Below are 24,450 nucleotides of genomic sequence, written 5' to 3' on the forward strand. Positions count from 1 at the left end.
TAATAATAATAATAATAATAATAATAATAATAATAATAATAAAGAAAGAGAAGAAGAAGAAGATGATGATGATGAGAACTTAGAGATGAAATATTAATGTAAGGATTAAGCAATAATAATAACAAATGTCAAGGTTAGAGGTTCCACTAATGGTATATCAAACAAGTATAGTATAAACTCTTATTATTGAATTGGAAGCCACACACAAAGGAGGTTCCAATCAAATTATATATTGTTAACATGATTACATTAGTCATCTTATTCAATTAATGCTAATACTTGTAAATCTCGTCAAGCATTCATGATTATAACTTATGTTAACAACAAATCAAGTTCCTTTCAATTTCAGTTCTTAAATTCATCAATCAATCCTTTCATTTATGTGATAGGCCTGCATTTAAAATGAATATTTACCACAAATTAAAGGTATCTTGTATTATTAGATATATTATTATAAAACATGCTTTAGTTAAGGAGTTATTGATACTTCAAGTGCAAAATGATGATATAAAACCTTGATAAAAAATACACTTTTAAGTATCAATCATGACTCTTACTTAATCAAATTATTTTTATTTTTTTAATTATTTTGATATATTAATATTAAAATAAATTTTTAAAAATAAAAAAATATTATTTTATTTTTTTCCAAGTTAAAAAATAATTTTATCAAGAATAAATGTATTGCACACCATTTTTTTTCTCGGTTTGATATGACTAATTGGATCAGTATATTTATAAAAGAAATTAATTATTTTATTTCAGCCTCTCTTATGATTTGAAACCTTGATGCAAACTCAAGAATGAACTGTTTGTGACCGTGTTAAGCCTACATGGTGTTTAATGTTTATTCTTTTTGCCGGTAGAGTTGATTTGACGCCCAACGTTTTGTTTATTTAATGTGATTTTGATTATTAAAAGGTATAAACTTATGAGAGGGTAATTTCTCTAGTGAGTGAAAACAACGTTGTTTCGGAAATGATAATGATTTGTGTTCGTCAGGGATGACTTATTCGCCGCTTTCATACACTAATAGTTTCGGTCGGGTGGAAGGGAGAAGGCAAAATGTGATGGATTTCACATGGCAGGCAGCGGCCCTTCTGCTACCTGAGAAGATTTGTTTGCTTCTGGTGGTTGGATGTTGCAGTTGTCTGTAGTTTGATCAATTTGGCTGTAAAACTTGGTTTCTGGGTGGATTAGTGATGCAAATATGGTGATTTGTGTACTTGAAGTTGTTCCAAATCGTGTTTATTATTGAATTATTTTTGGACATTGACCCATGAAATTCAAATAATTTGGTATGTCAACTTTGACATGAACAAACCTGGATGACAATTGGTAAGGTCAATTTTAATGTTTTTTTTTATTTTATCTAAAATAATATTATTTTAAAATTCATTTATGGTTAGCAACTTATACCAATTAATAAAAACTCTAAAAAACCGTGAGTTTCACTGTAGCAATAAATAAGATGGATTACTACAATAAAATTATCTATTTGTCCTTAAGTTAGAAAATAATTGAGCCTTGAGGACGGGGGTATTAATATTTTTTTGTTGATCATTAATTATTGATCATTAAAAAATAAAAAATTATTTAGAGGTATTTGTGTTTTTTCATTTTTAACATAATAAAAATACCTTTTTATCCTGAATCAACAAATTTGATTTTTCACCATCTTTCTAAATGCATCATCATGTTCTTTTTTACATGATTTGGCATGGAGTGATATGTTCGAATGCATCATCATGTCTTCTTTCATATAATCTAGTGTGTGGCGATATATAGTGATTGAATGATTGTCAATAGTTATTTGTTTTCTCTCTTTTTTATGACAGATTAAGTACTTTTTGTTTTTTGTTTTTCAATTATAGTTTTTATTTTTTTAATTTTTAATTTTGTTATCTTTCCTTTAATGTAAGTTTTTTGGTTTTCAATTTAACATTTCAATTACAATTTCTTATACGTTTTGTTTTTTTATTCGAGTCCTATTTTTTTAGTTTTTTTATTTTGTTCTTATTCTTTTATATAAGTTTTCCTCTTTTTTTTTATATATAATTTAGTCATTCAAATACAATTTCACGTGTGTTTTTTTTATTTTAGTCATTGTTTTTTATTTTTTATCTTGGCCTTTTTGTTCAAACTTTTTTAGCTTTTAATTTCATCTTTTAATTAAAGTTTTTGTTTTTTTTTCAACTTGACCTCATTCATTTTATTTGTTTTTTCTTTTGTCAAAGCTATTTTTTCAACTCAGTTTGACCATTAAATTGAAATTTTTTATTTGCCCTTCAATTAATGTTTTTTTTTCACCCTTATTTTTATATGAATCATTCTATGTAATTGATTTTTTTTAGTTTCATCTTTCATATTTGATTTGTCAGGAATTCAACTTCATACAGTTTTATTGTTCTGTATTAATTTTTTTTTTAAATATTGGTCATGTAATTATTTTTATTTTTTTTATAAATTTATCCCGATTCCATGGCATAGGTCACAAGCTTGCATGCTTTTTTCAATACAAGTGTTTTTTAATTATTTTGTTTGTGTTTAATTTTTTTAATATTTTATTTTAATCCATTTTTAGCTTTATACTTGTGAAATTTATTTTTTAAAATAAAAAATATTTATTTTAAAATAATATTTATAACATGTTCAGTCTTGCATGATATTTTTTAAGGCACGAGTTTATTAAATTAGCTTTATTTGTATTTATTTTTTAAATCATGAGTTTTTTTTATGTTGATCTATCTTCTATTTATTTAAATAAGAAAATTCAGTAAATACAGTCGGATAAATATGTCTTTTCTGTGTGGTTGAATATTTTAATCTACATTAATTTTTTAATTATCTTAGATTTTCTTTTGGTTATTATCAATAATTTTTTTATTTATATAAATAATTATCAATTTATTTAATTAAATACATGTATAAATTATTTAATTTACCTTTTAGATTTATTTTGTATAAAAAAAACATTAAAATAATTTATACACTTAATATTTTTTTAAAAAAAAATTATAACCCGTGCAAGTTAGCTATAGAAAGTTTGCTTAGGATAGAAGGGTGGTAGAATGATCTAGCTTTGCAAGGGAGGAGAATAACTTTAGGAAGATAGTGTTTGGTATTACAAGCATGAATGGTTTTTATAATGATTTTTATTTTAAAATATATAAATATATTTTTTATTTTTTAATTTATTTTTAATATTAATATATTAAAATGATTCAATAATATAAAAAAATTTAAAATTTTATAAAACAAATATGTACCACAAAAACTTTTTAAATTTGATTCATCGTATTTTATTGACAAATAATTATGAGTCCAGAATATGGTTAAAATTTCATTCTCTCAAATTTTACATTTTTAAATTATTTTAATATAATAATTTTTAAAATATTTTTTTAAAATAAAAAATATTATTTTAATATATTTTAAAATAAAAAATATTTCAAATTATAATCACTTCACTATCAATATAATATCTTCTATTTATTTAATTAAATACATGTATAAATTATTTAATTTACCTTTTAGATTTATTTTGTATAAAAAACACATTAAAATAATTTATACACTTAATATTTTTTTAAAAAAAAATTATAACCCGTGCAAGTTAGATAGCTATAGAAAGTTTGCTACAACATGTAGACCAGGCTCTTAAAATGCATAAACGCGAGCCTTTTTTAATGAGAGCCCATTTCATGCGTCAATACAAGGCACAGCCTGGTCCAAAACTAGCCTGTCCAGAGGTTAGTTTGCTCAGGATAAAAGGGTGGTAGAATGATTTAGCTTTGCATGGGAGGAGAATAACTTTAGGAAGATAGTGTTTGGTATTACAACTATGAATGGTTTTTATAATGATTTTTATTTTAAAATATATAAATATATTTTTTAAATTTAAATTTATTTTTAATATTAAAATATTAAAATAATTCAATAATATAAAAAATTTAAAATTTTATAAAACAAATATATACCATAAAAACTTTTCAAATTTAATTTGTCGTATTTTATTGACAAGTAATTATAAGTATGGAATATGGTTAAAACTTCGTTCTTTTAAATTTTAAAATTTTAAATTATTTTAATATAATAATTTTAAAAATATTTTTTAAAAACAAAAAATATTTTTTTAATATATTTTTTAAATAAAAATATTGCAAATTATAATCACTTCACTATCACTATAATATCTTATGGCCTCGTACCGGGAACCTTGTCTTGTTTACGAAAGTTGGAGAGACATTGTAATCGGGATTTTCTCTATATTTTTTATATATCTGATCTTGTATAATATTTTTTTTTATTTTATTTACTTGGCTTTGTATGTGTTTTTATTTTTATTAATTTCAATAAATAAATTTAGTAAACACAAACAATTAAATATTTTATTTTACTCCACGTTTGTCTATCAATTTTATGATTTATTCTTTGAATTTTTAATATATAAAAAATCCTATCGAAACAGCTTATCTACATATATTTTTTTATAAAAAAATTATTATCTGCAGCATAGCCCACAATAAATATCTAGGAAAAATAATAAAATGATTCACGTTGGAGATGAAAGGGACATCATAGAATAAAAGGGATCGATTTGCAACTCCAAAGGGAAAGGACAACGACAACGTAGCTTGATAAGTTGATATGGAAAACGAGGACCGCTCGCTGACTGCTGGAATCTTCTCCTGATGACGCAAGGAAAATCTTGACTTTTTGCTAGCAGTTGACAGAGAAGCCAACGGCAAGTGTACTAGAATGCCCCCGTCGAGACGAAAACACCCATGCTAATTGTTCCTGAGCTGTTCAAATGGAATAAATAATTCCGGTAATCTACAATTGATGTCGGCACCGCTTATTTAGCAAGCAGTGATCACATAGGGCCGCTTCCACCTGGTTATGTGCTTGTCAGCATCCTGGCTGTTGATTTTTCTCCCCGTGCCACGGGGTGTGTGAGAGCTTCTTTTTCTTTTTCTTTTTTTATACTTTTTAAATATTTTTAGTGTTTTTTTTAAATTGATATTTTTAAATATTTTTTTATGATTACAATATATTATTATTAGATATTAAAAAATAAATATATTTGAATATATTTTTAAATTAAAAAAATATTTTAAAAAAACTTATCGCTGTAACCTTAAACATACAAATTAAGAAACTTTTAAAATTTTAACATTCATATATCTTGATAGCTAAAAAAAATATTTGAGAGTATGGTAAAATTTATTTTTTAAAATATTTTTTATTTATAAATATATTAAAATAATATTTTTATTATTTTTTAAATTTTATTTTTATAACAGTATATCAAAATAATTAAAAAAACACTAAAAAAATTAATAAAAAATAGGTTCAATCTTAATACCAAGCATATACTAAAAACAATTATTGATTAATTATGAATCACGTGTTTAAATTATTTTTATCCTTTTTATCTTTAATGATATTCAAAGTAAGCTTTTATAGTGAATGCAATTAAAATTAATTTTAAGAAAAAATAAAATTTTGATAAAAAACAGTTCAATTTTAATACTGAGAAGACACTAAAAATAATTACGGATTAATTATGAATCACATGTTTAAATTATTTTTTATCTTTAATGATATTCAAAATAATTTATCTTGGTGAATGCAATTTACTTGTCTTGTGAGTTTTTTATATTAAAAATTAAAATTGACAATTTGCTCACTCCAAACCATGAAATAAAATGCATTGACTTAATTTATAGAAATCAATTAGTTTATTAGGCTAGATAAAAAATATATATATTAATGTAAAAAAAATATTAAGATGTTATTAATGTTTTCTTAAGTGGAACAAAATTTAAATCTTGTAGAGGTTGAACCTAATGTTAACTTTACAGGTATAAAAGCAATTCAAACAACTTATAAAATATAATTTGACTAAAAAAAATTTCAAGATAATATTTTTTTATGCTAAAACAATAATATAATTGACTAGCTTAGGCCAGCTCAGACTATGAGATTATGATAACCCTATAAAAAGTAAATCAAGACAAATTACAAAGCCTTATTCCCAATCAACATGATGTTGAAGGATTAGATTGAAAAAAAATAACTAAAAAAAACTTTAAAAACAACTTGAGTTAACTTGTCAAAGCTGCAACTTGGTCACGAGATAAAAATAATTTTATACAAAGTAAATCAAAATAAATTATGAAGTTTAATTCCCCATCAACTCAATGTTAAATGACAGGACTAAAAAAATTAATTAAAAAAACATAAAAATGACTTAGGTTAACCTACCAGACTTATGACTTGAATCATAAGAACGCGATAACATCATAAAAAAATAATATGATTTAACCTAGGTTAATTTGCTAAATTCGCGATCCTAGCAATGAGACTAAGATAACCCTGTAGAGAGTAAGTAAAACAAATTATAAATCTTAATTCTTAATCAACTATGTTGAATTCAATATTAAATGATGAAATTTATAAAAGTTTTTTTTTAAATATCACAAAAAATGAACCAGATCAACTAATTAACCATGATTTCCAAGCCATGAAACTAGAATAATCTTATAAAAAATAAACCAAATGAAATCACGAAGCGTAATTCTCAGTCAAATATGATATTAAATGATGAAAATAGAAAAATGAAAAATCAAGTCAATTAAATGAATCTATCAAAACCATGACTATGGTTTTGAAGCAAGGACAACCTAATAAAAAAAATATCAAATGTTGAAAGACCCGTAACTCGAATCATGAGACTGAAATAATCTTTTATAAAGAAAATAAAAAAACAACCAAGTTTAACCAAGATTAAAAATATTAAAACTCACAACCCTAGTAATGATGCCAATATATCTCTACATGAAGAAAATAAAAATAAATTATGAAATTCAATTCTTAATCGACTAGATATTAAATAATAAAATTAAAAAAAATGATACAAAACATAACCCGAGTCAACTTGTTAAGCACTATTCTCTGTTATTGAGGTCATAATAACTCAATAGAAAGCAAACAAAACTAATCAAGAAACCTAATTCTTAATCAACTTAATGTTAAAGGACAAAATTAGAAAAAAAAAGTTAATTCAAAAAACAAGTTAACCAAGTTATCCTGTAAAATTTAAGATTCGTGTAACGAGATTATGATAACTCAATAAAAAATAAATATCATATTAAATGATAAAATAAAAAAACATCAATCGAGAGAAAATAAGAAAAGAAAAACAAAGTATTATTATAATGAACATAACAAATGCTATGTGAGAGGGGGTATGGTAAAAACCCTCCTTATCTTTTTTTTTATTGTTGGTTAATATTAAATGATAAAATAAAAACAAACATTAATTGATATAAAATAAAATAAAAATCTATGAATTATTTTAATAAACAATGCTTTACGATGAGAGATATAATAAAACCCTCTTATCCTTTAGTTTTTTATTGGTTAATATTAAATGATGATTTTTTAAAAAAAAAACATTGATTAAATTTTTTTTTATAAATAGTAATTTGTGACGAGAGGTACACTAAAAATCCCTTCTTCTTTAGCTTTTTGTTGGTTAATGTTGATTTTAGTTGATGATTGTTTATTAATTTATACCAATAAAATCATGCAAGAAAGAGGTCTATGAATGAAAAGAAATCAAGATGTGGCGCTAAAAATTGGATTTTTTAAAATAAAAGTTGGTATATTAAATTAAAAGTTTGGGCAAAGTAACATATTTTAAAAAAGATTAAGTGAAATAACATACCTTTATCTTGCTATGCTTTTAAAATGCAATATTTACTAAATATCGTTATTCTTAAATATGATAAGATAATTATCGTGCTTTAGAATAAGGATATTTAAACATGTTGCATTTTTGAAGCGTGATAACTGCTAGTTGCCCTCCTCTTAGATACAATTGTAGAACCAGTCGACCATTTCATACAAAACAATAGTTTTATCAATTTTTTCTTTTAAATATGTTTTACAAGTAAAAATACACATAATTGTCCAACTTGTAAATTAAAAAACAAACTTTAGTTAAAATCTTAAAAAATTATTGTTTACATAGTGATTTTTATAAATGATTTCAAGTAGTCAAGTGTGATTTTGACATGATTATACGAGGATCTGCTATGGAAAGATTACATGGATGACTTGATACGTGCATTTATGAACCAACGAGATGAATTTAGGTTTAGAAAAAGATATGGTCACACCAGACTTAAATAATAGCTTAAAAAAAATCATAATTTTTGAATTAATTATTAGATCGTATTCAAATTTTTACATGAGTTTTTGAAAACTGTTTTTCTTGATATAGCCATGAAATTATTGTTCCAACTGTTGGATATTTAGATTTCAAAATTTTTATTCCGGGTTCTAATTTTAACAGTCTTGTAATTATCCTCACGACCAATTAACTAATTAGTTATAAATTTAAATAGGTATTATAATTAATTAAAATTTTACTATGTACAAACCAGCTAACTTGTTACCTCTAAATTTAAATAAATATTAATATTAATTAAAATTTTATTATGGTTTTCAACTAAGATATTCAAAAGTATGCTATTTTTTTTTTTAATTTCTGTATCATTTCACATGCTAATTGCCAAATTTATTCCACATACAATGACACCATGTCATGATCAAAAGGTTCCTGTCCTCTCCAAATTTAATATATTATGGACCCACGTGAATAAGCTCGCTGCCCGAAACAGGCCATTTCCCTCAAATACGAATACTAATAACGTGCGATAAGGTGGTATATATTATTATTTTTAAAATAATTAAATATATATATATAAATATTTATTTTTAGATTTTTTATGTTAATATATTAACATTATTAAAAAATATTAATTTAATATTTTTTTATACAAAATATTTTTTTTAAAATATACCAAAGACAGCTTAAAATGCAATAACAAACAATCACTCAATTAATACTCTTACTGCATTTTGTGTGCCATAATTTAAGAAGTGGTTGAGCTAATAATAATTATTTTTTAAAATATTTTTATTTTATTTATTTTAATTTTATTTTTAATACTATCATATTAAAATAATAAAAACATAAAAATACTCATTTATTATTGGATTATTTTTGTGCAGATGTTAAAATAAAATTTTAAAATTAACAAGAATATTACTTCAATATATTTCTAAATAAAAAATTTATTTTTTTAAAATATTTATCATTCTTAAAAAAATACCCCTTTAACTCCAACAATAAATTCTCATACAGGATAATTTTTTAAAATATCTATCATTCTTAAAAAAATACCCTTTTAACTCCAACAATAAATTCTCATACAGGGCATTATAATTAATTGTTTGAGTTAATTATAATGCCCTGAATTAATTATAATTAATTAAGAAAGAAGGAGAAAAAGAAGAAGGAGAAGGAGGGGGATTGTATTCTGAAAAAGGACAACTACAATCATGGAAAGACTAATTAATAATGAACTAATAAGAAAAGGACACATCATTCAATAAATAACCATCGCTTAGATTTTAAATCTTCCTAAAATCACTAAAAATAGTTTTTAAATGGTCCACTTCAATAATTTCTGTAGCTATTTAAACGCATTCGAGATTCCAGAAAAGCACAGGATAAATAAAAGGAAAGTTCAAACTTGAAGAATTAAGATTGATATAGTTTGAATATATAAGGACTAAAATATAGCTCCCGTCATGTTTCTGTAACCAAGGCGTCCGCTCTCCGTCACTTCCGTCACGTTTTTTCTTCTCTTCCCCTTCAGATCTTTTCTCTCATGCTCTCACAGTAAACTAACCAAGGATAAATCGGTCTTTTGGTTATCCTGTTCTGAAATAATAGATAATCAACATCATAATAATAATACATAGTAATTAGTGTTGGATCCGAGAAATAGAGAAGAAGATTTTTAAAAAAATCAATTTCCTTATCCATGCAAATTCTCTGATAGATTTTTTGTGGAGAGATTATTAGGGCGTGTTTGGTTGTTTTTAGAATCAAAGAGAAAAATGGGGTTTTTAAGTACAATACTAGGTTTCTGTGGATTCGGTGTTGGAATTTCCACGGGTCTCACCATCGGGTACTACCTCTTCATCTACTTCCAACCCTCCGATGTTAAGGTAATACATAATTTTATCATCCCTTAACCTTTTTTCATTTTTTGAGGTTTTTTAAATTAAGATGCTTAATTTAAGTTTTTTTCTTCTTAGATATGTTTTTGCTAATGTTTAGTTTTATTGTTGGATTTTTATTTTTTTAGGATCATGAGGTACGGCCATTGGTAGAGCATGACTCGGAAACTTTGCAACGAATGCTTCCAGAAATACCGCTATGGGTGAAAAATCCGGACCATGATCGCGTAAGCGATTAGCGTTCCTGGCTTAAATTAAATGCACTTCGTGTTTTAATGATGTTGCTTATGTTGTTTTTGTGTTTGTAGATTGATTGGCTGAACAGGTTTATTCAATTAATGTGGCCTTACCTTGATAAGGTTTGGTTTGATTTCTATGGCTGATTCTTCTTTTCTTGATAGTTGTTTCTTGATTCTACTGAATTGTTTAGTTCTGTTTTTGACTTTTTTGTTCAGGCCATTTGTAAGACGGCGGAGAATATTGCAAAACCAATAATTGCCGAGCAGATCCCAAAATACAAAATTGATGCGGTTGAGTTTGAAACTCTTACACTAGGCACCTTACCGCCAACCTTTCATGGTGAGCAGGGAGGGAGCTATTTGTTTGGTTTGTTAAGAGAAATTTTGAAGATGCATCCGTGTGTTTTCGCACTTCTCATTATAATAAAAGTTATGTTATGACGCTGTTTGTGATGAATCTTGAAAATCATGTGAAGGGAAAATAAAATGTGTTTTGAAAACTGACTTTACATTAGCGAGAGGGGTTCCTCTCTTTTAGATGTAGGCATTTTGACAGTAATGTCCAATCCTGTATAATTGTTATCTAAGGTTGTATCGACTCTGTATTTTTTTCCTATTGAACTTTTATATTATGATCTTGTTAACTATTTTTCTCACCAGGAATGAAAGTTTATGTCACTGATGAGAAGGAGTTGATAATGGAACCATGCATAAAATGGGCTGGAAATCCTAATGTCACTGTTGCTGTTAAAGCGTTTGGGTTGAAAGCAACTGCTCAGGTAATTGGATTCTCCTGTTTTAGAAGGAAATTGTTTTGAAGTTGACTTAGATTTAAGGAATTCTGTTTTATCGTTCTTTCAATAATGGCAGGTGGTTGATTTGCAAGTGTTTGCTTCACCACGCATAACTTTGAAGCCTTTGGTCCCTAGCTTTCCTTGTTTTGCCAACATCTGTGTGTCCCTCATGGAGAAGGTTGGTGTTTATTTTTCCCTTGTTGCTCAAACTCATGGATAATTGGATATTTAAACTGCCCGTGTTAGATGGTGGCTTATAATTTTTATTGATTCTTAACTTGCTCTTTTTGAGTTTCCCCAATAACATAGGACCTCTGGTACTTACCAGGTCCTGATTTATCCTTGTTTATTAGAATCCAAAAGCTCAGCACCTTACTTTTGTAGAATACTCAACTCTCTGAATTCACACGCTTGAACTCCCATTCCACACCAATTCTTTGGGCTTTACAGCCCTTTTAAGGTGCTTTTACATTTCTGCCTGATTAGGGGCACTAACTCATTAATGCAAATACAGTTTTGAGGGATGATTTGCTTTAATCTTAAGGCTCATTTTGAATCTATAATCAAAATTCCTGTACTGATACTGGTGTTGGCATATGGTTTACTGAAATTTGAGGGATGATTTTTATATGAAACTTCTTGCTTGATCCATTGTGATCCATTTTCACCACTCTGAGAGTACATACAAGCCTGGTTCTTATATTATTATTTTCTTGTATTTAATTATTCTGCAGCCACATGTTGACTTTGGGCTCAAGCTCCTGGGGGCTGATTTAATGTCGATACCTGGCCTCTATAGGGTCGTCCAGGTGCAGTATTTGACATTCTATTTTTACATCTCCTTTTCACAGTGAACTGGTTGAGAATGGTATCAAGCATTGCTAACTTAGAGAATCATTTTAGGACTGTGTCGGCCACTGGTTACTTGGGTTTTGCATGTGTCTATTTTCTTCAAGTAGAGAATCCTAGATTACCAGCACTCATGTTGAACATGCTTGAGTATTGTGTATTTCGTTCATCTATTGCCTTATGGGAATGCATTGATCTAGTTCAACATTTTTCCTCACCTCAACTATGATGGTCTTTTGTGGCTGCTTCATTGCTGTTTATTTTTTGCATGTATTTAATGTGAACTTGTTCTGCTTGTTAGACGGAAAATGGAAACTCTTCCACAAGTTGGCTTTTGTGAAAAACATTGTAGCAAAAAGCAAAGTCAAAATATTTGAAAGCTTTGGTCGCTGAAATGTTAAAAGCAATTAGTTGTCAGTTTTCGTATCATCTGTTCAAATTTTTATGGTTCGTGATGTTAGTAGTGATAAAATGGTGTTTTGCTGCAGGAGATTATTAAAGATCAGGTTGCCAATATGTATCTATGGCCTAAAACCCTGGAAGTCCCCATCTTAGATCCTGCAAAGTGAGTTTTTGCAATAATTTGAAAACTTTTGTAAGCTATGATGACATAAAATTTGTCAAGAGTCTTGATAATTTTTTATGCTAGGCTGCCCTCGTATTTGACCTATCACATTAAATGAAAAATGCAGAGCCATGAAGAGGCCTGTAGGAATTCTCAGTGTAAAGGTTCTGAGAGCAATGAAGCTGAAGAAGAAAGATCTGATGGGAGCATCAGACCCCTATGTGAAAGTCAAGATGACCGAAGATAAGCTTCCAGCCAAAAAGACCACTGTGAAGCACAAGAACTTGAACCCTGAATGGAATGAGGAATTCAATATAGTTGTTAAAGATCCAGAATCTCAGGCTCTAGAATTACGTGTTTATGATTGGGAGCAGGTATGGGATTTTCATTCATCTATAAGAAGTTGCACTTTCTGTATTCTATTCTGCATCTCAAACTGTTTATTCTCTTTGCTTAGGTTGGCAAACATGACAAGATGGGTATGAATGTAGTGCCGCTGAAAGAACTTACCCCAGAGGAACCAAAAAATATGACGCTTGAGCTCCTGAAAAACATGGACTTGAATGATCCTCAAAATGAAAAGTCACGTGGGCAACTTGTGGTTGAATTGACATATCAACCATTCAAAGAGGATGATGTAAACCTAAGTTTTAAAGAGCAGGTGGAACAGAAGGCTCCTGAAGGAACCCCTGCTGGTGGAGGGCTGCTTATTGTTATAGTTCACGAAGCTCAGGATGTTGAAGGAAAGCACCACACTAATCCATATGTGCGACTTCTTTTTAGAGGGGAGGAGAAAAGGACTAAGGTATCTCTTTTTGTGGGTGAAGATTTATATGTATAAATAATTGTCGTGGCCTTTTTTGTTTTCATTTTTATTTCCACATGATATATTTCAAGAGAACTTCTGAAATTACAGGATAACCATGTTGAAATTAATTGTCTAGAACTTTGCTGTGAGTTTTATATTTTAAGTGGTGATGGTTGGTCACATGAAACAAATAGTTGCGTCTAAATGGAAACCATTGTTTCCTTTGAGCAATGTTCATTGCTTCATGCAAGTTATTATAGGACCAAAATCTTACAGGTCATGGTTAATAGCTTTATCTTTTATTCCTACAGCACGTGAAGAAGAATAGAGATCCAAGATGGGAGGATGAATTCCATTATACGCTGGACAAGCCTCCTAGTAATGAGAAGCTACACGTGGAAGTCATCAGCACCTCGTCTGGGATTGGCCTGCTGCATCCAAAGGTACACAATACACTTTCTCTTTTAACTTTGTATAACAATAATGAATTATAGAAGTGGATGCTACTGAAGTGATCATTGTCATTTTGTTGGCGAAGATGGTTTTCTTGTGTAGCACCATTTCTACACAAAAAGTACTTGTAGAATTAAGGGTGTTTTATATGGCTCGATGTCATGACTCGAATTCTAGGCTCATTCCCGGTGACATAGGAGCAATATCTCAAAGGTATCCCAGCTACGCTAAGCCCTAGAACATACATTTCATAAAACAAATATATAAAACTTCAAAATTTCTCATTATCATATAAAAATAAAACAAAAGTTCATAATATTTATTACATTAAATAAAATCAAATATTTGAAATAAAAATCCAAACTTGAATAAAAACAACATAATAGTGGAGCTTCTAAGATATTGAATAAAAAAGAAGAAGAAGAAAAGCCTCGCAAAAGCAAGCAAGGCATACGAAATCTAAGAAGAAGAAGAAAAAAAGCCTCGCAAAAGCAAGCAAGGCATACCAATAAATAAGGTAGTAGGAAATCTCAATCAAAGTTGAACATAAGCTAAGAACATGAAAATAATATTAGAATGGAGGCGAGTTCAACAAACGCAGTGAGAGAATAATGTTTAATATACATTATAAATATTTGTAAGTTATAGGCTATAAATTGTGATATAATAGAAGTATAAGAACTAAAACACACACACACATAATAAGCATAATAGTAATATGGTAGTGGTATACATGTGAGATATTAGATCATGCCATAGGCTTAGATAATAAACAAAATCCTAAAGTTATGATAAAAGACGAGGTCTGTGGCCTCAGTAATTGTAAACGAATCAGTCGTCATAGGTTGATGTCTCTCTTATCAGCTATATATATATAGACTACTACGTGCATATAGACTAACTACTTTCTGTTAGTTATGGAGTTTCTGACAAGTATCTTGATATTCAAACATAACATATATTCGCATTTATATGCATATTAAAGCAAACAAATAACATACTAACTATAATTAAATCAACATAATGCAAATACAATTTCAAGAAACTGATGAGCACTCGAAAAATAAATCAACATATAGATATTCAAGAATATCATCTGTATTAATCATATAATCAATAGACATAAATTATTAATATTACATGCATGTTAAAATTATTCCATTCACCGGGAAAATGGAGGCAAAAGACATACAAACATAGAAATGGAAACTATTGAGGATCATTAGAAGAAAACATCAATATAACCTATAACGAATACAAAAAGTACTCAAAAACAACTCGAAGCAGAGAACATAAAATATTACAATTCTTATATTAGAGACCAAACATAAATATAAAACCGAAACAAATCCACCCTATCAATCCTGAATATTTTTCAAATTGACCAAATCTGAAAGAACCGATTAACCCCCACTGCTTGGTCAACCACTCGACAAAAACTGACCAATCAGTCGACTGAAAGTATCATGCCAACCGGTTGACTGGGATTTTAGAATCATGATTTGTTAGTCTTTCAAAACTGCTGATCCTTAAAATTCAACTAGTTCCTCAAAAACCCATAATTCCAATCTTCATATTAGTTTGTTTTTCAGCCAAGCTAACATCCTAAAACATCTTAAATCATCTAATTATCAAATCAACATATTTAAACATCATAAATCCCTGAAACATTTCTTTAATCCACAAACTATCAAAATCACCCTAGAACATGCTTCTTGTGAATTGATTAAGATTTGTCTTTAACCTATGTGTTATCATCTGTATAATGATTATTCACACATTCAAAAGCTACTGAAGATATGATGTTTAATCACTGTTCTAAAACAACAAAAAAAGAAGTCACAATACTTGTTTTTTCAAATCTTTTTTAAAACCCAAAAACTTAAGCTTTGATTGAGCTGAATTCTTTAGTATATTTGTGAGAAAAGTTAAGGCATTAAAGGAAAAAGAGAAGAAGTTGGCAAAATTCTCTTTAAATACACAGGTTGGGTTCTTGAATTTGGGTCACGCTTGAGTTTGGATCTGATGGGTCAAAACTCGGGTCTTACACTCATACCTGGGGAATATAAATCTAGTGAGTGCTTCTAACTTGTCTGGCTTGATGATTGCAACTTAATGCTTTGTGGAAGGTAACGGGTCTTCATGCATTCCCATTTTCTAGAAAGAGTAAAATATAAAGTAGTCCTAGTTTTTCAAAATGAAATACAGTCTCTTTAATTTCAAAAATAATTAATTAATCAATCGACCAGTGATGACCATGCTTTATTTAATTTATCTTTGTTCCAAATAATATCTTCTTTCTCATCAATCTTTCCATATCCTCTATTCCTTTTTTCTCTATCTCTAAACAGGAAAAAAATTGAAAAAGAGCATGAAATGGGTGAAAAGGATAAAGTTACAGATCCATGAAAAATGTAGGGGACTGATTAATTATTTTTGAAACTAGAGGGTCTATTTAAATCATTTGCAAAGATAAAGGGACTAATTTATAATTTACTCTTATAGAAAATACTCCCGGAAAGCAAAGAAAGTTATGGGCTGTATTTTGGGTCACAGATTTGTCTTTCTGAAGGCCGTGTCCTCAAAAGTTTTTCCTGAACCACTTCCTCTATTACACGGCTGAATAAAATCTAAAACTTCCTAGCTAAGAAGATGATCCATCCATAGATGAATTTGAGTTCAAAAATGAATCACGGAATGCAATTGTTGTGGTTACAAGTCAGTGATGGCTTGTAGATAAATTTTTAGCATACAAAGGAGGCTTTATTGAAATGAAGAATTTCATGTTGTTTCTTTGTTCTTTAATCAGGAATCACTTGGTTACGTGGATATCAATCTCACAGATGTTGTTAATAACAGAAGAACCAACGGAAAGTATCACCTTATAGACTCGAAGAATGGACAGATTCAAATAGAGTTGCAGTGGAGACCAGCTTCATAAGCCTGTTGATTGTACTCTCTCTCGCTCTCTCTCTCTCTCCCCCCCTCTCCCAAGCCTTGAGACTGCGTTAAATTTAGGATAGTGTGTGATAGGACGAATGTGTTGTTTCAACAAAATTCTCTACCTTGCTTCCCCCTTTTTTTTTTTTTTAAAAAAAGGTTTGTACGTGAATTCATTGCCAGTCATTGGCAGATTGGTGGTGTGTTTGAAAGCCCTGAATTATGTTTCTAGAAGAAAATGAGAAGTGGAAAAATGATTTCAGGGTAGAAACACAAATAAGAGGAGTGTGTGTTCGATAATGTTGTGTTTTATTTAAAAATTTATTAAAAATTTTTTTTTCCTGATTTTTTAAATTTTTCTCAGAAGTATGTTAAAACTTTTAGAAGCAAATTAATTTTATATCAAATATATTTTTAAAATGTATTTAAACATAAGTTGAAATGAGCCTTAAAATAGGGAATCAGGAGAGAAGATCCGCTTAAAATGAATCTAATGACTGAAAATGAATGTTGGCATTCCAAGTGTTTATTTAGGGGTGATAGAGGTTGTGTTTTAAAATGTTTTTTATTTAGTAATATATTAAATATATATAATTTTTTAATATTTTAAAAAATTAAATTTTGAAATCAAAATATCAATTCTTTCAAAATATATATATATATATATATATATATATATATATATATTTTAAATAATGATGAAGCTCGAAATCGAAGGAGAGCGACGGAGGGGCACAATCATAGCACATATCGAGGTAATTTTTTATGATCATGTGATGAGTCCAAAACCAGCTAAAAAATAAAGCTCTCCTGTTACCCTTTAATCAAACTAATACACAATGTAATTACAAAGAAAATCTTATATCATATGTTATAATTGAAAATGAAATTTTCAAATGAAATTAATCATCAATGATAACTCATTGATAACTTGAAAAGAACATTGCATACAAAGTAAGGGGAGAAAAAACATGCTAGAAGAAAAAAAAAAAGTACCCTTGGAGATTATGTTAGGATGTAATGATCATAATTATTATTATCATGCTGGTCATTTACATTTTAATAATTAATAATTAAATCTAATAATTTATAAATCAAACATAGGCAAGTACGAGGGCCAATCAGCAACGTGGTCATTTATAAAATTTTAATAAATACCAAGTAAGATTAATTTAGATCCAGTACAATTAAGATCATCCGTTATAATCAGAAACCCAGTCCATTTCTAGGCTCCAAGTCAATGGGCTTAGAGACAGTAAATTATCACCGGTCAGGCCGGATTCGAAAATTCGAGAGTAGTTGAAAAAAAACCTCCCATCGAAAGAAACGGTCTTCACTTGCCAAGTCAAGCAAAAGCATGGACCCCTACCTGCCACGTAGCAATTTCAACGAGATCCCCGCTAATCCCTCTACACCGAATCAAAACTCGCCAGTTTATCCGAAATTCAAAGCTCCTATTTCATTCCAGTGGCCATTCCTGTCATCCTCAATATCCCCTTATTCTTCTTCTTCAAGTCAGTTAGAGAGAGAGATAGAGAGAGTTTCAATGGCGCTACCGGTCGTTGACACAGAGTACCTGAAAGAGATCGAAAAAGCACGTCGCGATCTCCGTGCCCTCATCGCTTACAAAAACTGCGCTCCTATCATGCTCCGCTTAGCGTAACCAACTAACTACCTATCTCATTGCTTACTCTCTCTCTTTGTTTGAATCTTTCTGTTTTGATTTCTTTTTTGCGGTGAAGGTGGCATGATGCAGGAACGTATGACAAGAACACGAAAACGGGAGGTGCTAATGGTTCGATAAGGAACGAAGAGGAGTGCTCTCATGGTTCTAATAATGGCTTGAAAATCGCTATCGATTTTTGCGGTTAGTTTTTTACTTGCTTTCCACTTAAATTTCACTTATATTTTTGTTGATTTTGATTTTTTGAATTTTTTCAGAGGAAGTGAAGGCGAAACATCCGAAGATTACTTATGCAGATTTGTATCAGGTGATCTATTTCACTCCAGTAGTGTTTGATTAATTAATACTGCAGATAATTAAATAAATGTTTAATTAATACTGTTTATTATTCTCCATCTATATGTCTATTTAATTTGTTGTTTCAGTGTTGATAGCTAACAATTATACTGATATTCAAAGCATAAACTGATTTTCTTGTCAAAAAGTAACAGTATGTAGAGATATAATTGAAAAACTTGAGTAAATGAAGTTGCGATTATCCGCGTGGGTGAATGGAGGAGGTGGGACATTCCTTGGTAAATCTAACCTTATGGTTTTTGGACGGAGATAGAAATTCTAAGGGCATTACCCCCACTGACAGGACTGAATCACAAGCGGAAGTTCTAAAAACGTGTCTTGTCTGACCTGTCTAGTCAATCTTCACAAGAAATGTGAGTGAATGGCGATGGAATGATGATTCCTAGTCATGTAAGTATAGCACAAGGTGGTTCCTGTTCTGTTTTCGTCCATCTTGGTATTGAGTGCTCACAAATATAGATACCTGACCTTGTTTTTCTCATTCATGATTAGGTTTCTAAATTTTACGGGAAGGATTTGGAGAGATATTCTTTTAGTATGTTACTGTAGCAATTCAGTTGGAATTTGTTGAAGCATGCTGGGAGTTGGGCAACATTAGATGCACTATCATGGTTGCTGTTCTGTTCCTTGGCATGATACGCAAAATATTTGCAAAATTATGAACAGACCAGCAAGCCATAACTCCATGATTGCTACATCAGTTAGTGCATTAAGCTTAACATGCGAGTAATTGATAAATAATGAGTGGTGGATTTTAATGTAAAATGTTTGAATATCCACGTACAATTGCTGAGTTTTAAAATATAAGAGCAACTGACTCATATTCAATTATTCCACTACTTGCATGTTCAGCTAGCAGGTGTTGTTGCAGTTGAGGTCACTGGAGGTCCGGCCATTGATTTTGTTCCTGGTAGAAGGGTATGTGATTGAGGCATTTCTTGAAGATGCAGGTGATTATCAATTTATAACATTGCTGACTATATGTTCATTTTTTTAGGATTCAAATACTTGTCCCAAGGAAGGGCGACTTCCAAATGCCAAACTAGGTATTTTCAGTATTTTAATTACTCTAGAAACTTCTTTAGTTTAATTCAGGGGTTGGAAGTTCTTAAATTGTGGTTTGCTTTCTTTTAATGTATGAACTGAGCTAAACCCGGTCTAAAGGGAAAGGTGGAATTATGTGTTTTGAGATTTATGTCTTTGTGATGCTGTAAATAAACTCATTTATTGTGTGTTTACAGCATCGATGAATCTAATAGTTGAGGGTATTGTGTTGTATGGGACTGACATGCAGCAGATTGAAATTATGTGTTTTGGGATTTGTGTCTTTGTGATGCTGTAAATAAAGTGTTGTATGGGACTGACATGCAGCAGATTGAAATTATGTGTTTTGGGATTTGCGTATCAAGGATCCATTGGAGAGAACTTTAATTCATGATGAAAGATTTTGTTATTTGGAATGTGTTGATGAGGAGGTAAGAGAACTCGAGACTTATCTAGATCCAATGCCTATTATGTCAATAGGTCAATGGACCCCATCATTTGAGCCTTTGATTTCACCCCAAGTGAAAGTTGAGGAATCTCTTGTCCAGCCTGATAAACTAGAAAGGAAGCCTTTACCGAGTGATCTTAAGTATGCATTTCTAGGGGAAGATGAATCATATCCTATTGTGATCTCATCAAAACTTAGCATAGAGCAAGAACACAAACTTTTGAGAGTGGTGAGAAAACACAAGAAAGCAATTGGGTGGAAAATTACTGACTTGAAAGGAATTAGCCCTCTTTTATGTACACATAGAATCTATCTTGAAGAAGAGGCTAAATCTGTGAGGCAAATGCAAAGACGATTGAACCCAAACATGAAGGAAGTAGTGAGAGGTGAAGTGCTTAAGCTACTTGATGCAGGTATCATTTACCCTATTGCAAACTCAAAATGGGTTAGTCCAACCCAAGTTGTCCCAAAAAAATCTGGAGTCACGGTAGTGAAGAATGAAAATAATGAGCTGGTACCAACTAGAATCCAAACTGGATGGCGTATGTGCATTGATTATCGTAAATTGAACATGGTGACTAGGAAGGACCATTTTCCGCTTCCATTTTTAGACCAAGTGCTTGAAAGAGTAGCTGGAAGAGCTTTCTATTGTTTTCTAGATGGATACTCAGGTTACAACCAAATTGAGATTTCTTTAGAAGACCAAGAAAAAACCACTTTCACTTGTCCTTTTGGTACCTATGCTTATAGAAGAATGCCTTTTGGTTTGTGTAATGCACCAGCCACTTTTCAAAGGTGTATGATGAGTATCTTTAGTGACATGGTGGAAAATTTTTTGGAAGTTTTCATGGATGATTTTTCAGTTTATGGGGATTCTTATGAGTTGTGTCTAATGAATCTAGAAAAAGTTCTTGAAAGGTGTGAAGAGAGCAATCTTGTACTCAATTGGGAGAAGTGTCATTTTATGGTGACACATGGCATTGTTTTAGGTCACATTGTCTCTTCAAAAGGGATAGAGGTAGATAAGTCAAAAGTGAAAGTCATTCAAAAATTAACTACCCCTAAGACTGTGAGGGTATTGTGTTGTATGGGACTGACATGCAGTAGATTGGATTCTCTAGATATAATTTTTCATTGAATTATCTGTCTTCTAGTAGTCTTCTCAGTAGATTGAATTGCCATTTCAACAAGTTATTTTTCCAGTTTCTGAGAACTCATGTTCCACATGGACCCAAAAGCTCTTTCCATAACACGAGGTGTTGTGTTGAACATCAGGTGAAGTTTTAGTCAGGATTGTAAATTGTTATGGTGTTCAGCTAAGAAGCAGAACTGCAACATAAAACACAGAGCAAGTTTTTCTTGATTTAGTGCATTTCCTTACTCTAATAAGCATTGTGCATGAAATTGACACGCTAGATTTTTAGGCAAGATTATTTGTAGGTGAATCACTTATAATTGCATTTTTGTTTGAAACAGAACCTTTGTTTGCTAATTCTTCCGCCTTTTCTGCACTAGTTTTTGTTGATGAATTCATTGCATTATGTTAGAGTTTCTATCTCGTAAAATCACTCCTAAATCCATAGATTTCTACATTGAATAGATGGTTTAACGTGGAGGAAAGTCAGGTTCTCGTATCTCAATTCAAGTGATGATCTTTACTTTTGTTGGTTGTGCTCAGAGCAGTCATGCTGATCTGTTCTTCTTTTCACAACATGCATATATTTGTGCTGATTTCTGTGTAATAATGACTTGTCAAAGTTGTAATTTGCAGCTGTTCTATGACTCTAAAGAATTGTTGTTTGATCTTCACATGGCTGTTTATTTAGACTATCAGTTTAGGGGAAGTTAATCACGGATGAATATTTATCCTGGGCTTAGAAGTTTCATGGGGACCATTTCACATTTTTAGACAGTTCCATATTTATGATCTTTGCTTGTTGTTCTTTGGAATCTGCTACCAAGAAGTTTTATAAAAGTATCTGTTGGTTGGCTATGCCCTGTTGAGCGTTCATATGTTGTTTAAATAGAGCACTTTGAAAGAACTTGTATTTTCACATTTCATTTCTGAAATATGGCAGGTTCACCACATTTGAGGGACATCTTTTATCGGATGGGCCTGTCTGATAAAGATATCGTGGCACTTTCTGGAGGTCATACATTGGTAATTCTCTAGAACTGTTTCTGACTTGCAATGTGAATCATATAGGCCGCAGATGCACAAATTTGTAATTCTTTTGCTGGCTTTGATTCTATTTAGGGAAGAGCACATCCAGAGAGATCAGGTTTTGATGGCCCCTGGACTCAGGAACCTCTAAAGTTTGATAACTCATACTTTGTGTAAGTTTTAATGCAAGCTCATCATGCTACCGTGTTTCGTTGTGTAGAAATTATGAAATTAATCAATCTTTAACGCGCTGTTGATACTAGGGAATTATTGAAAGGGCAGACAGAGGGGTTGTTGAAACTTCCAACAGACACTGCTTTATTGGATGACCCGGAATTTCGTCCATATGTTGAGCTGTATGCTAAGGTAATATGGGCTTTCGTTTCGACCAAATAACTTGTTTCATGAATGGGTCATCATAACTTTTCCTATCCCCTTGCAGCCTGAGTTGATTTTTCCATGCAGGTTGGGTCTGGATAAAAATATTGGCTTGACCATCTTGAAACCTGATTTTATGCATTTTCATTGCCTTTTGATAGTTCCTTTTCAAATGACCCCAAGTATTTTTTTTTGAACAATAATTAAATAGTCCGGGGTTGGCTTGGACCATAATCTAATCTTACCCTAAATTGGGCCTTATGTGGCCTTTTTCGAGCTTCTGTTAAGGGTTCTTATGGCCTGCCTTACGATTGGGAATCGCAAGGGTAAATACGTGCCTTGATTTGCACCTCGATCTAGAATCATTAATAAAGAATACCCAACGTTCAGATTGGTGTCGCAGTTAGATTCTTAGTGTGGGATGACTTGTGATGTGGTTTATTTCTGTTGCTTCACCTTGGCTATCTAATATGATATCTGATATCTCTCTTCAATTTTTGTTGCTTCTCAGGATGAAGAAGCATTCTTTAGAGACTACGCTGCATCGCATAAGAAGCTATCAGAACTGGGGTTCGCTCCAAGGTCCTCTGTAGTCAAGGTAAAGGACAGCACTGTACTAGCCCAAAGTGCAGTTGGAGTAGCAGTTGCGGCAGCTGTTGTGATCCTTGGCTATTTTTATGAAGTTCGCAAAAAAATGAATTAGACATTGCCTGACCTTCTATGTATTGTTATTTTCTCTTAATAATTCTGTGGCAATTTACTTAATTTTTACAGCCCACGAGCTGAATTCTCAGTATTGTACCCAATAATAGTAAAAAACTCCCACTTTACTTAATACAACCAAATCCCATTTCATTGCAAAGTCAATATCAAAATGCATGTATGACAAATGATTTTCTTAAGAATAATATCTTTGATCAAATCGCTGACTGTTGTGTGCTGGAAAGTAACATCTTATTAACAGGATGATGTCTCCTACATTAAAGACTTTGGTAAGAAGGATTAGGTGCGTGCCCATACTTCTTTTGATACTTTCTTTCTTATCTTTAATAGTGAATCTAACTTTTTCAATGCAGTTGGTTTAAATGTTCATTTCAAACGATAAGCAGTAGATTGGAAGAGCTGGGTGTGTGGCTATAGTAAAATTGCATATGTCATGTGTCATTGTTCATACTTTATATCAAGATAGATATTTTAATGCTTTCATGAATTGCGGGAGTCTATGTACTATCTCCTTTCCACTTTCCACATTACATCAAGTAAACGACAAATAAAAAAAATCTTTGATTCTGAACTTTAATCATGATTGGATAACCTTATTTCTTGATTCCCTCGTAATTTCTCTCCATTGGGCTGCTTGAGGGGTCTAATGACCTGAGACGAAACTTGGTTATCTAAACAGTATTTTCATTGTTACGGAGCACAGGTTGCGGATGCACAAATGGAAGTGGGCTCATTTCCTACTTTCCCAGTTCCCATCTTGGATTCAAATTCAGCGGTAGGTCATGAGATAAAAAGTTTTTCATGAATGCACCAGTTCTGGCCTGGATGGTTTGCCTAGCATCGGATCAGAAAGATAACCTTTTCTTTTAATAACTAAACAGTTGCATAATTTTACAGCTA

General features: G+C 30.5%; 2 protein-coding genes across 2 annotated transcripts; both read left to right on the plus strand.

The window, feature by feature from the left end:
• Positions 1-9,703: 9,703 nt before the first annotated feature.
• Positions 9,704-17,019, plus strand: LOC105141226 (synaptotagmin-1-like). Its single transcript, XM_011048395.1, has 12 exons — positions 9,704-10,092; positions 10,233-10,331; positions 10,413-10,463; positions 10,560-10,683; positions 11,004-11,122; positions 11,214-11,315; positions 11,872-11,946; positions 12,475-12,551; positions 12,679-12,925; positions 13,009-13,356; positions 13,671-13,802; positions 16,622-17,019. Exons 1-12 carry the CDS (start codon positions 9,982-9,984, stop codon positions 16,751-16,753), a joined length of 1,617 nt encoding a protein of 538 aa, XP_011046697.1. The 5' UTR covers positions 9,704-9,981; the 3' UTR covers positions 16,754-17,019.
• Positions 17,020-18,205: 1,186 nt separating this feature from the next.
• LOC105141227 (L-ascorbate peroxidase 3, peroxisomal-like) lies at positions 18,206-23,694 on the plus strand. The gene is made up of 9 exons (XM_011048396.1): positions 18,206-18,411; positions 18,495-18,619; positions 18,694-18,743; positions 19,646-19,711; positions 19,791-19,839; positions 22,364-22,446; positions 22,543-22,622; positions 22,713-22,815; positions 23,339-23,694. Exons 1-9 carry the CDS (start codon positions 18,299-18,301, stop codon positions 23,528-23,530), a joined length of 861 nt encoding a protein of 286 aa, XP_011046698.1. The 5' UTR covers positions 18,206-18,298; the 3' UTR covers positions 23,531-23,694.
• Positions 23,695-24,450: the final 756 nt, after the last annotated feature.

This window comes from Populus euphratica, unplaced genomic scaffold (genome assembly GCF_000495115.2).
Source record: "Populus euphratica unplaced genomic scaffold, PopEup_1.0 scaffold115.1, whole genome shotgun sequence".
Lineage (NCBI taxonomy): Eukaryota > Viridiplantae > Streptophyta > Magnoliopsida > Malpighiales > Salicaceae > Populus > Populus euphratica.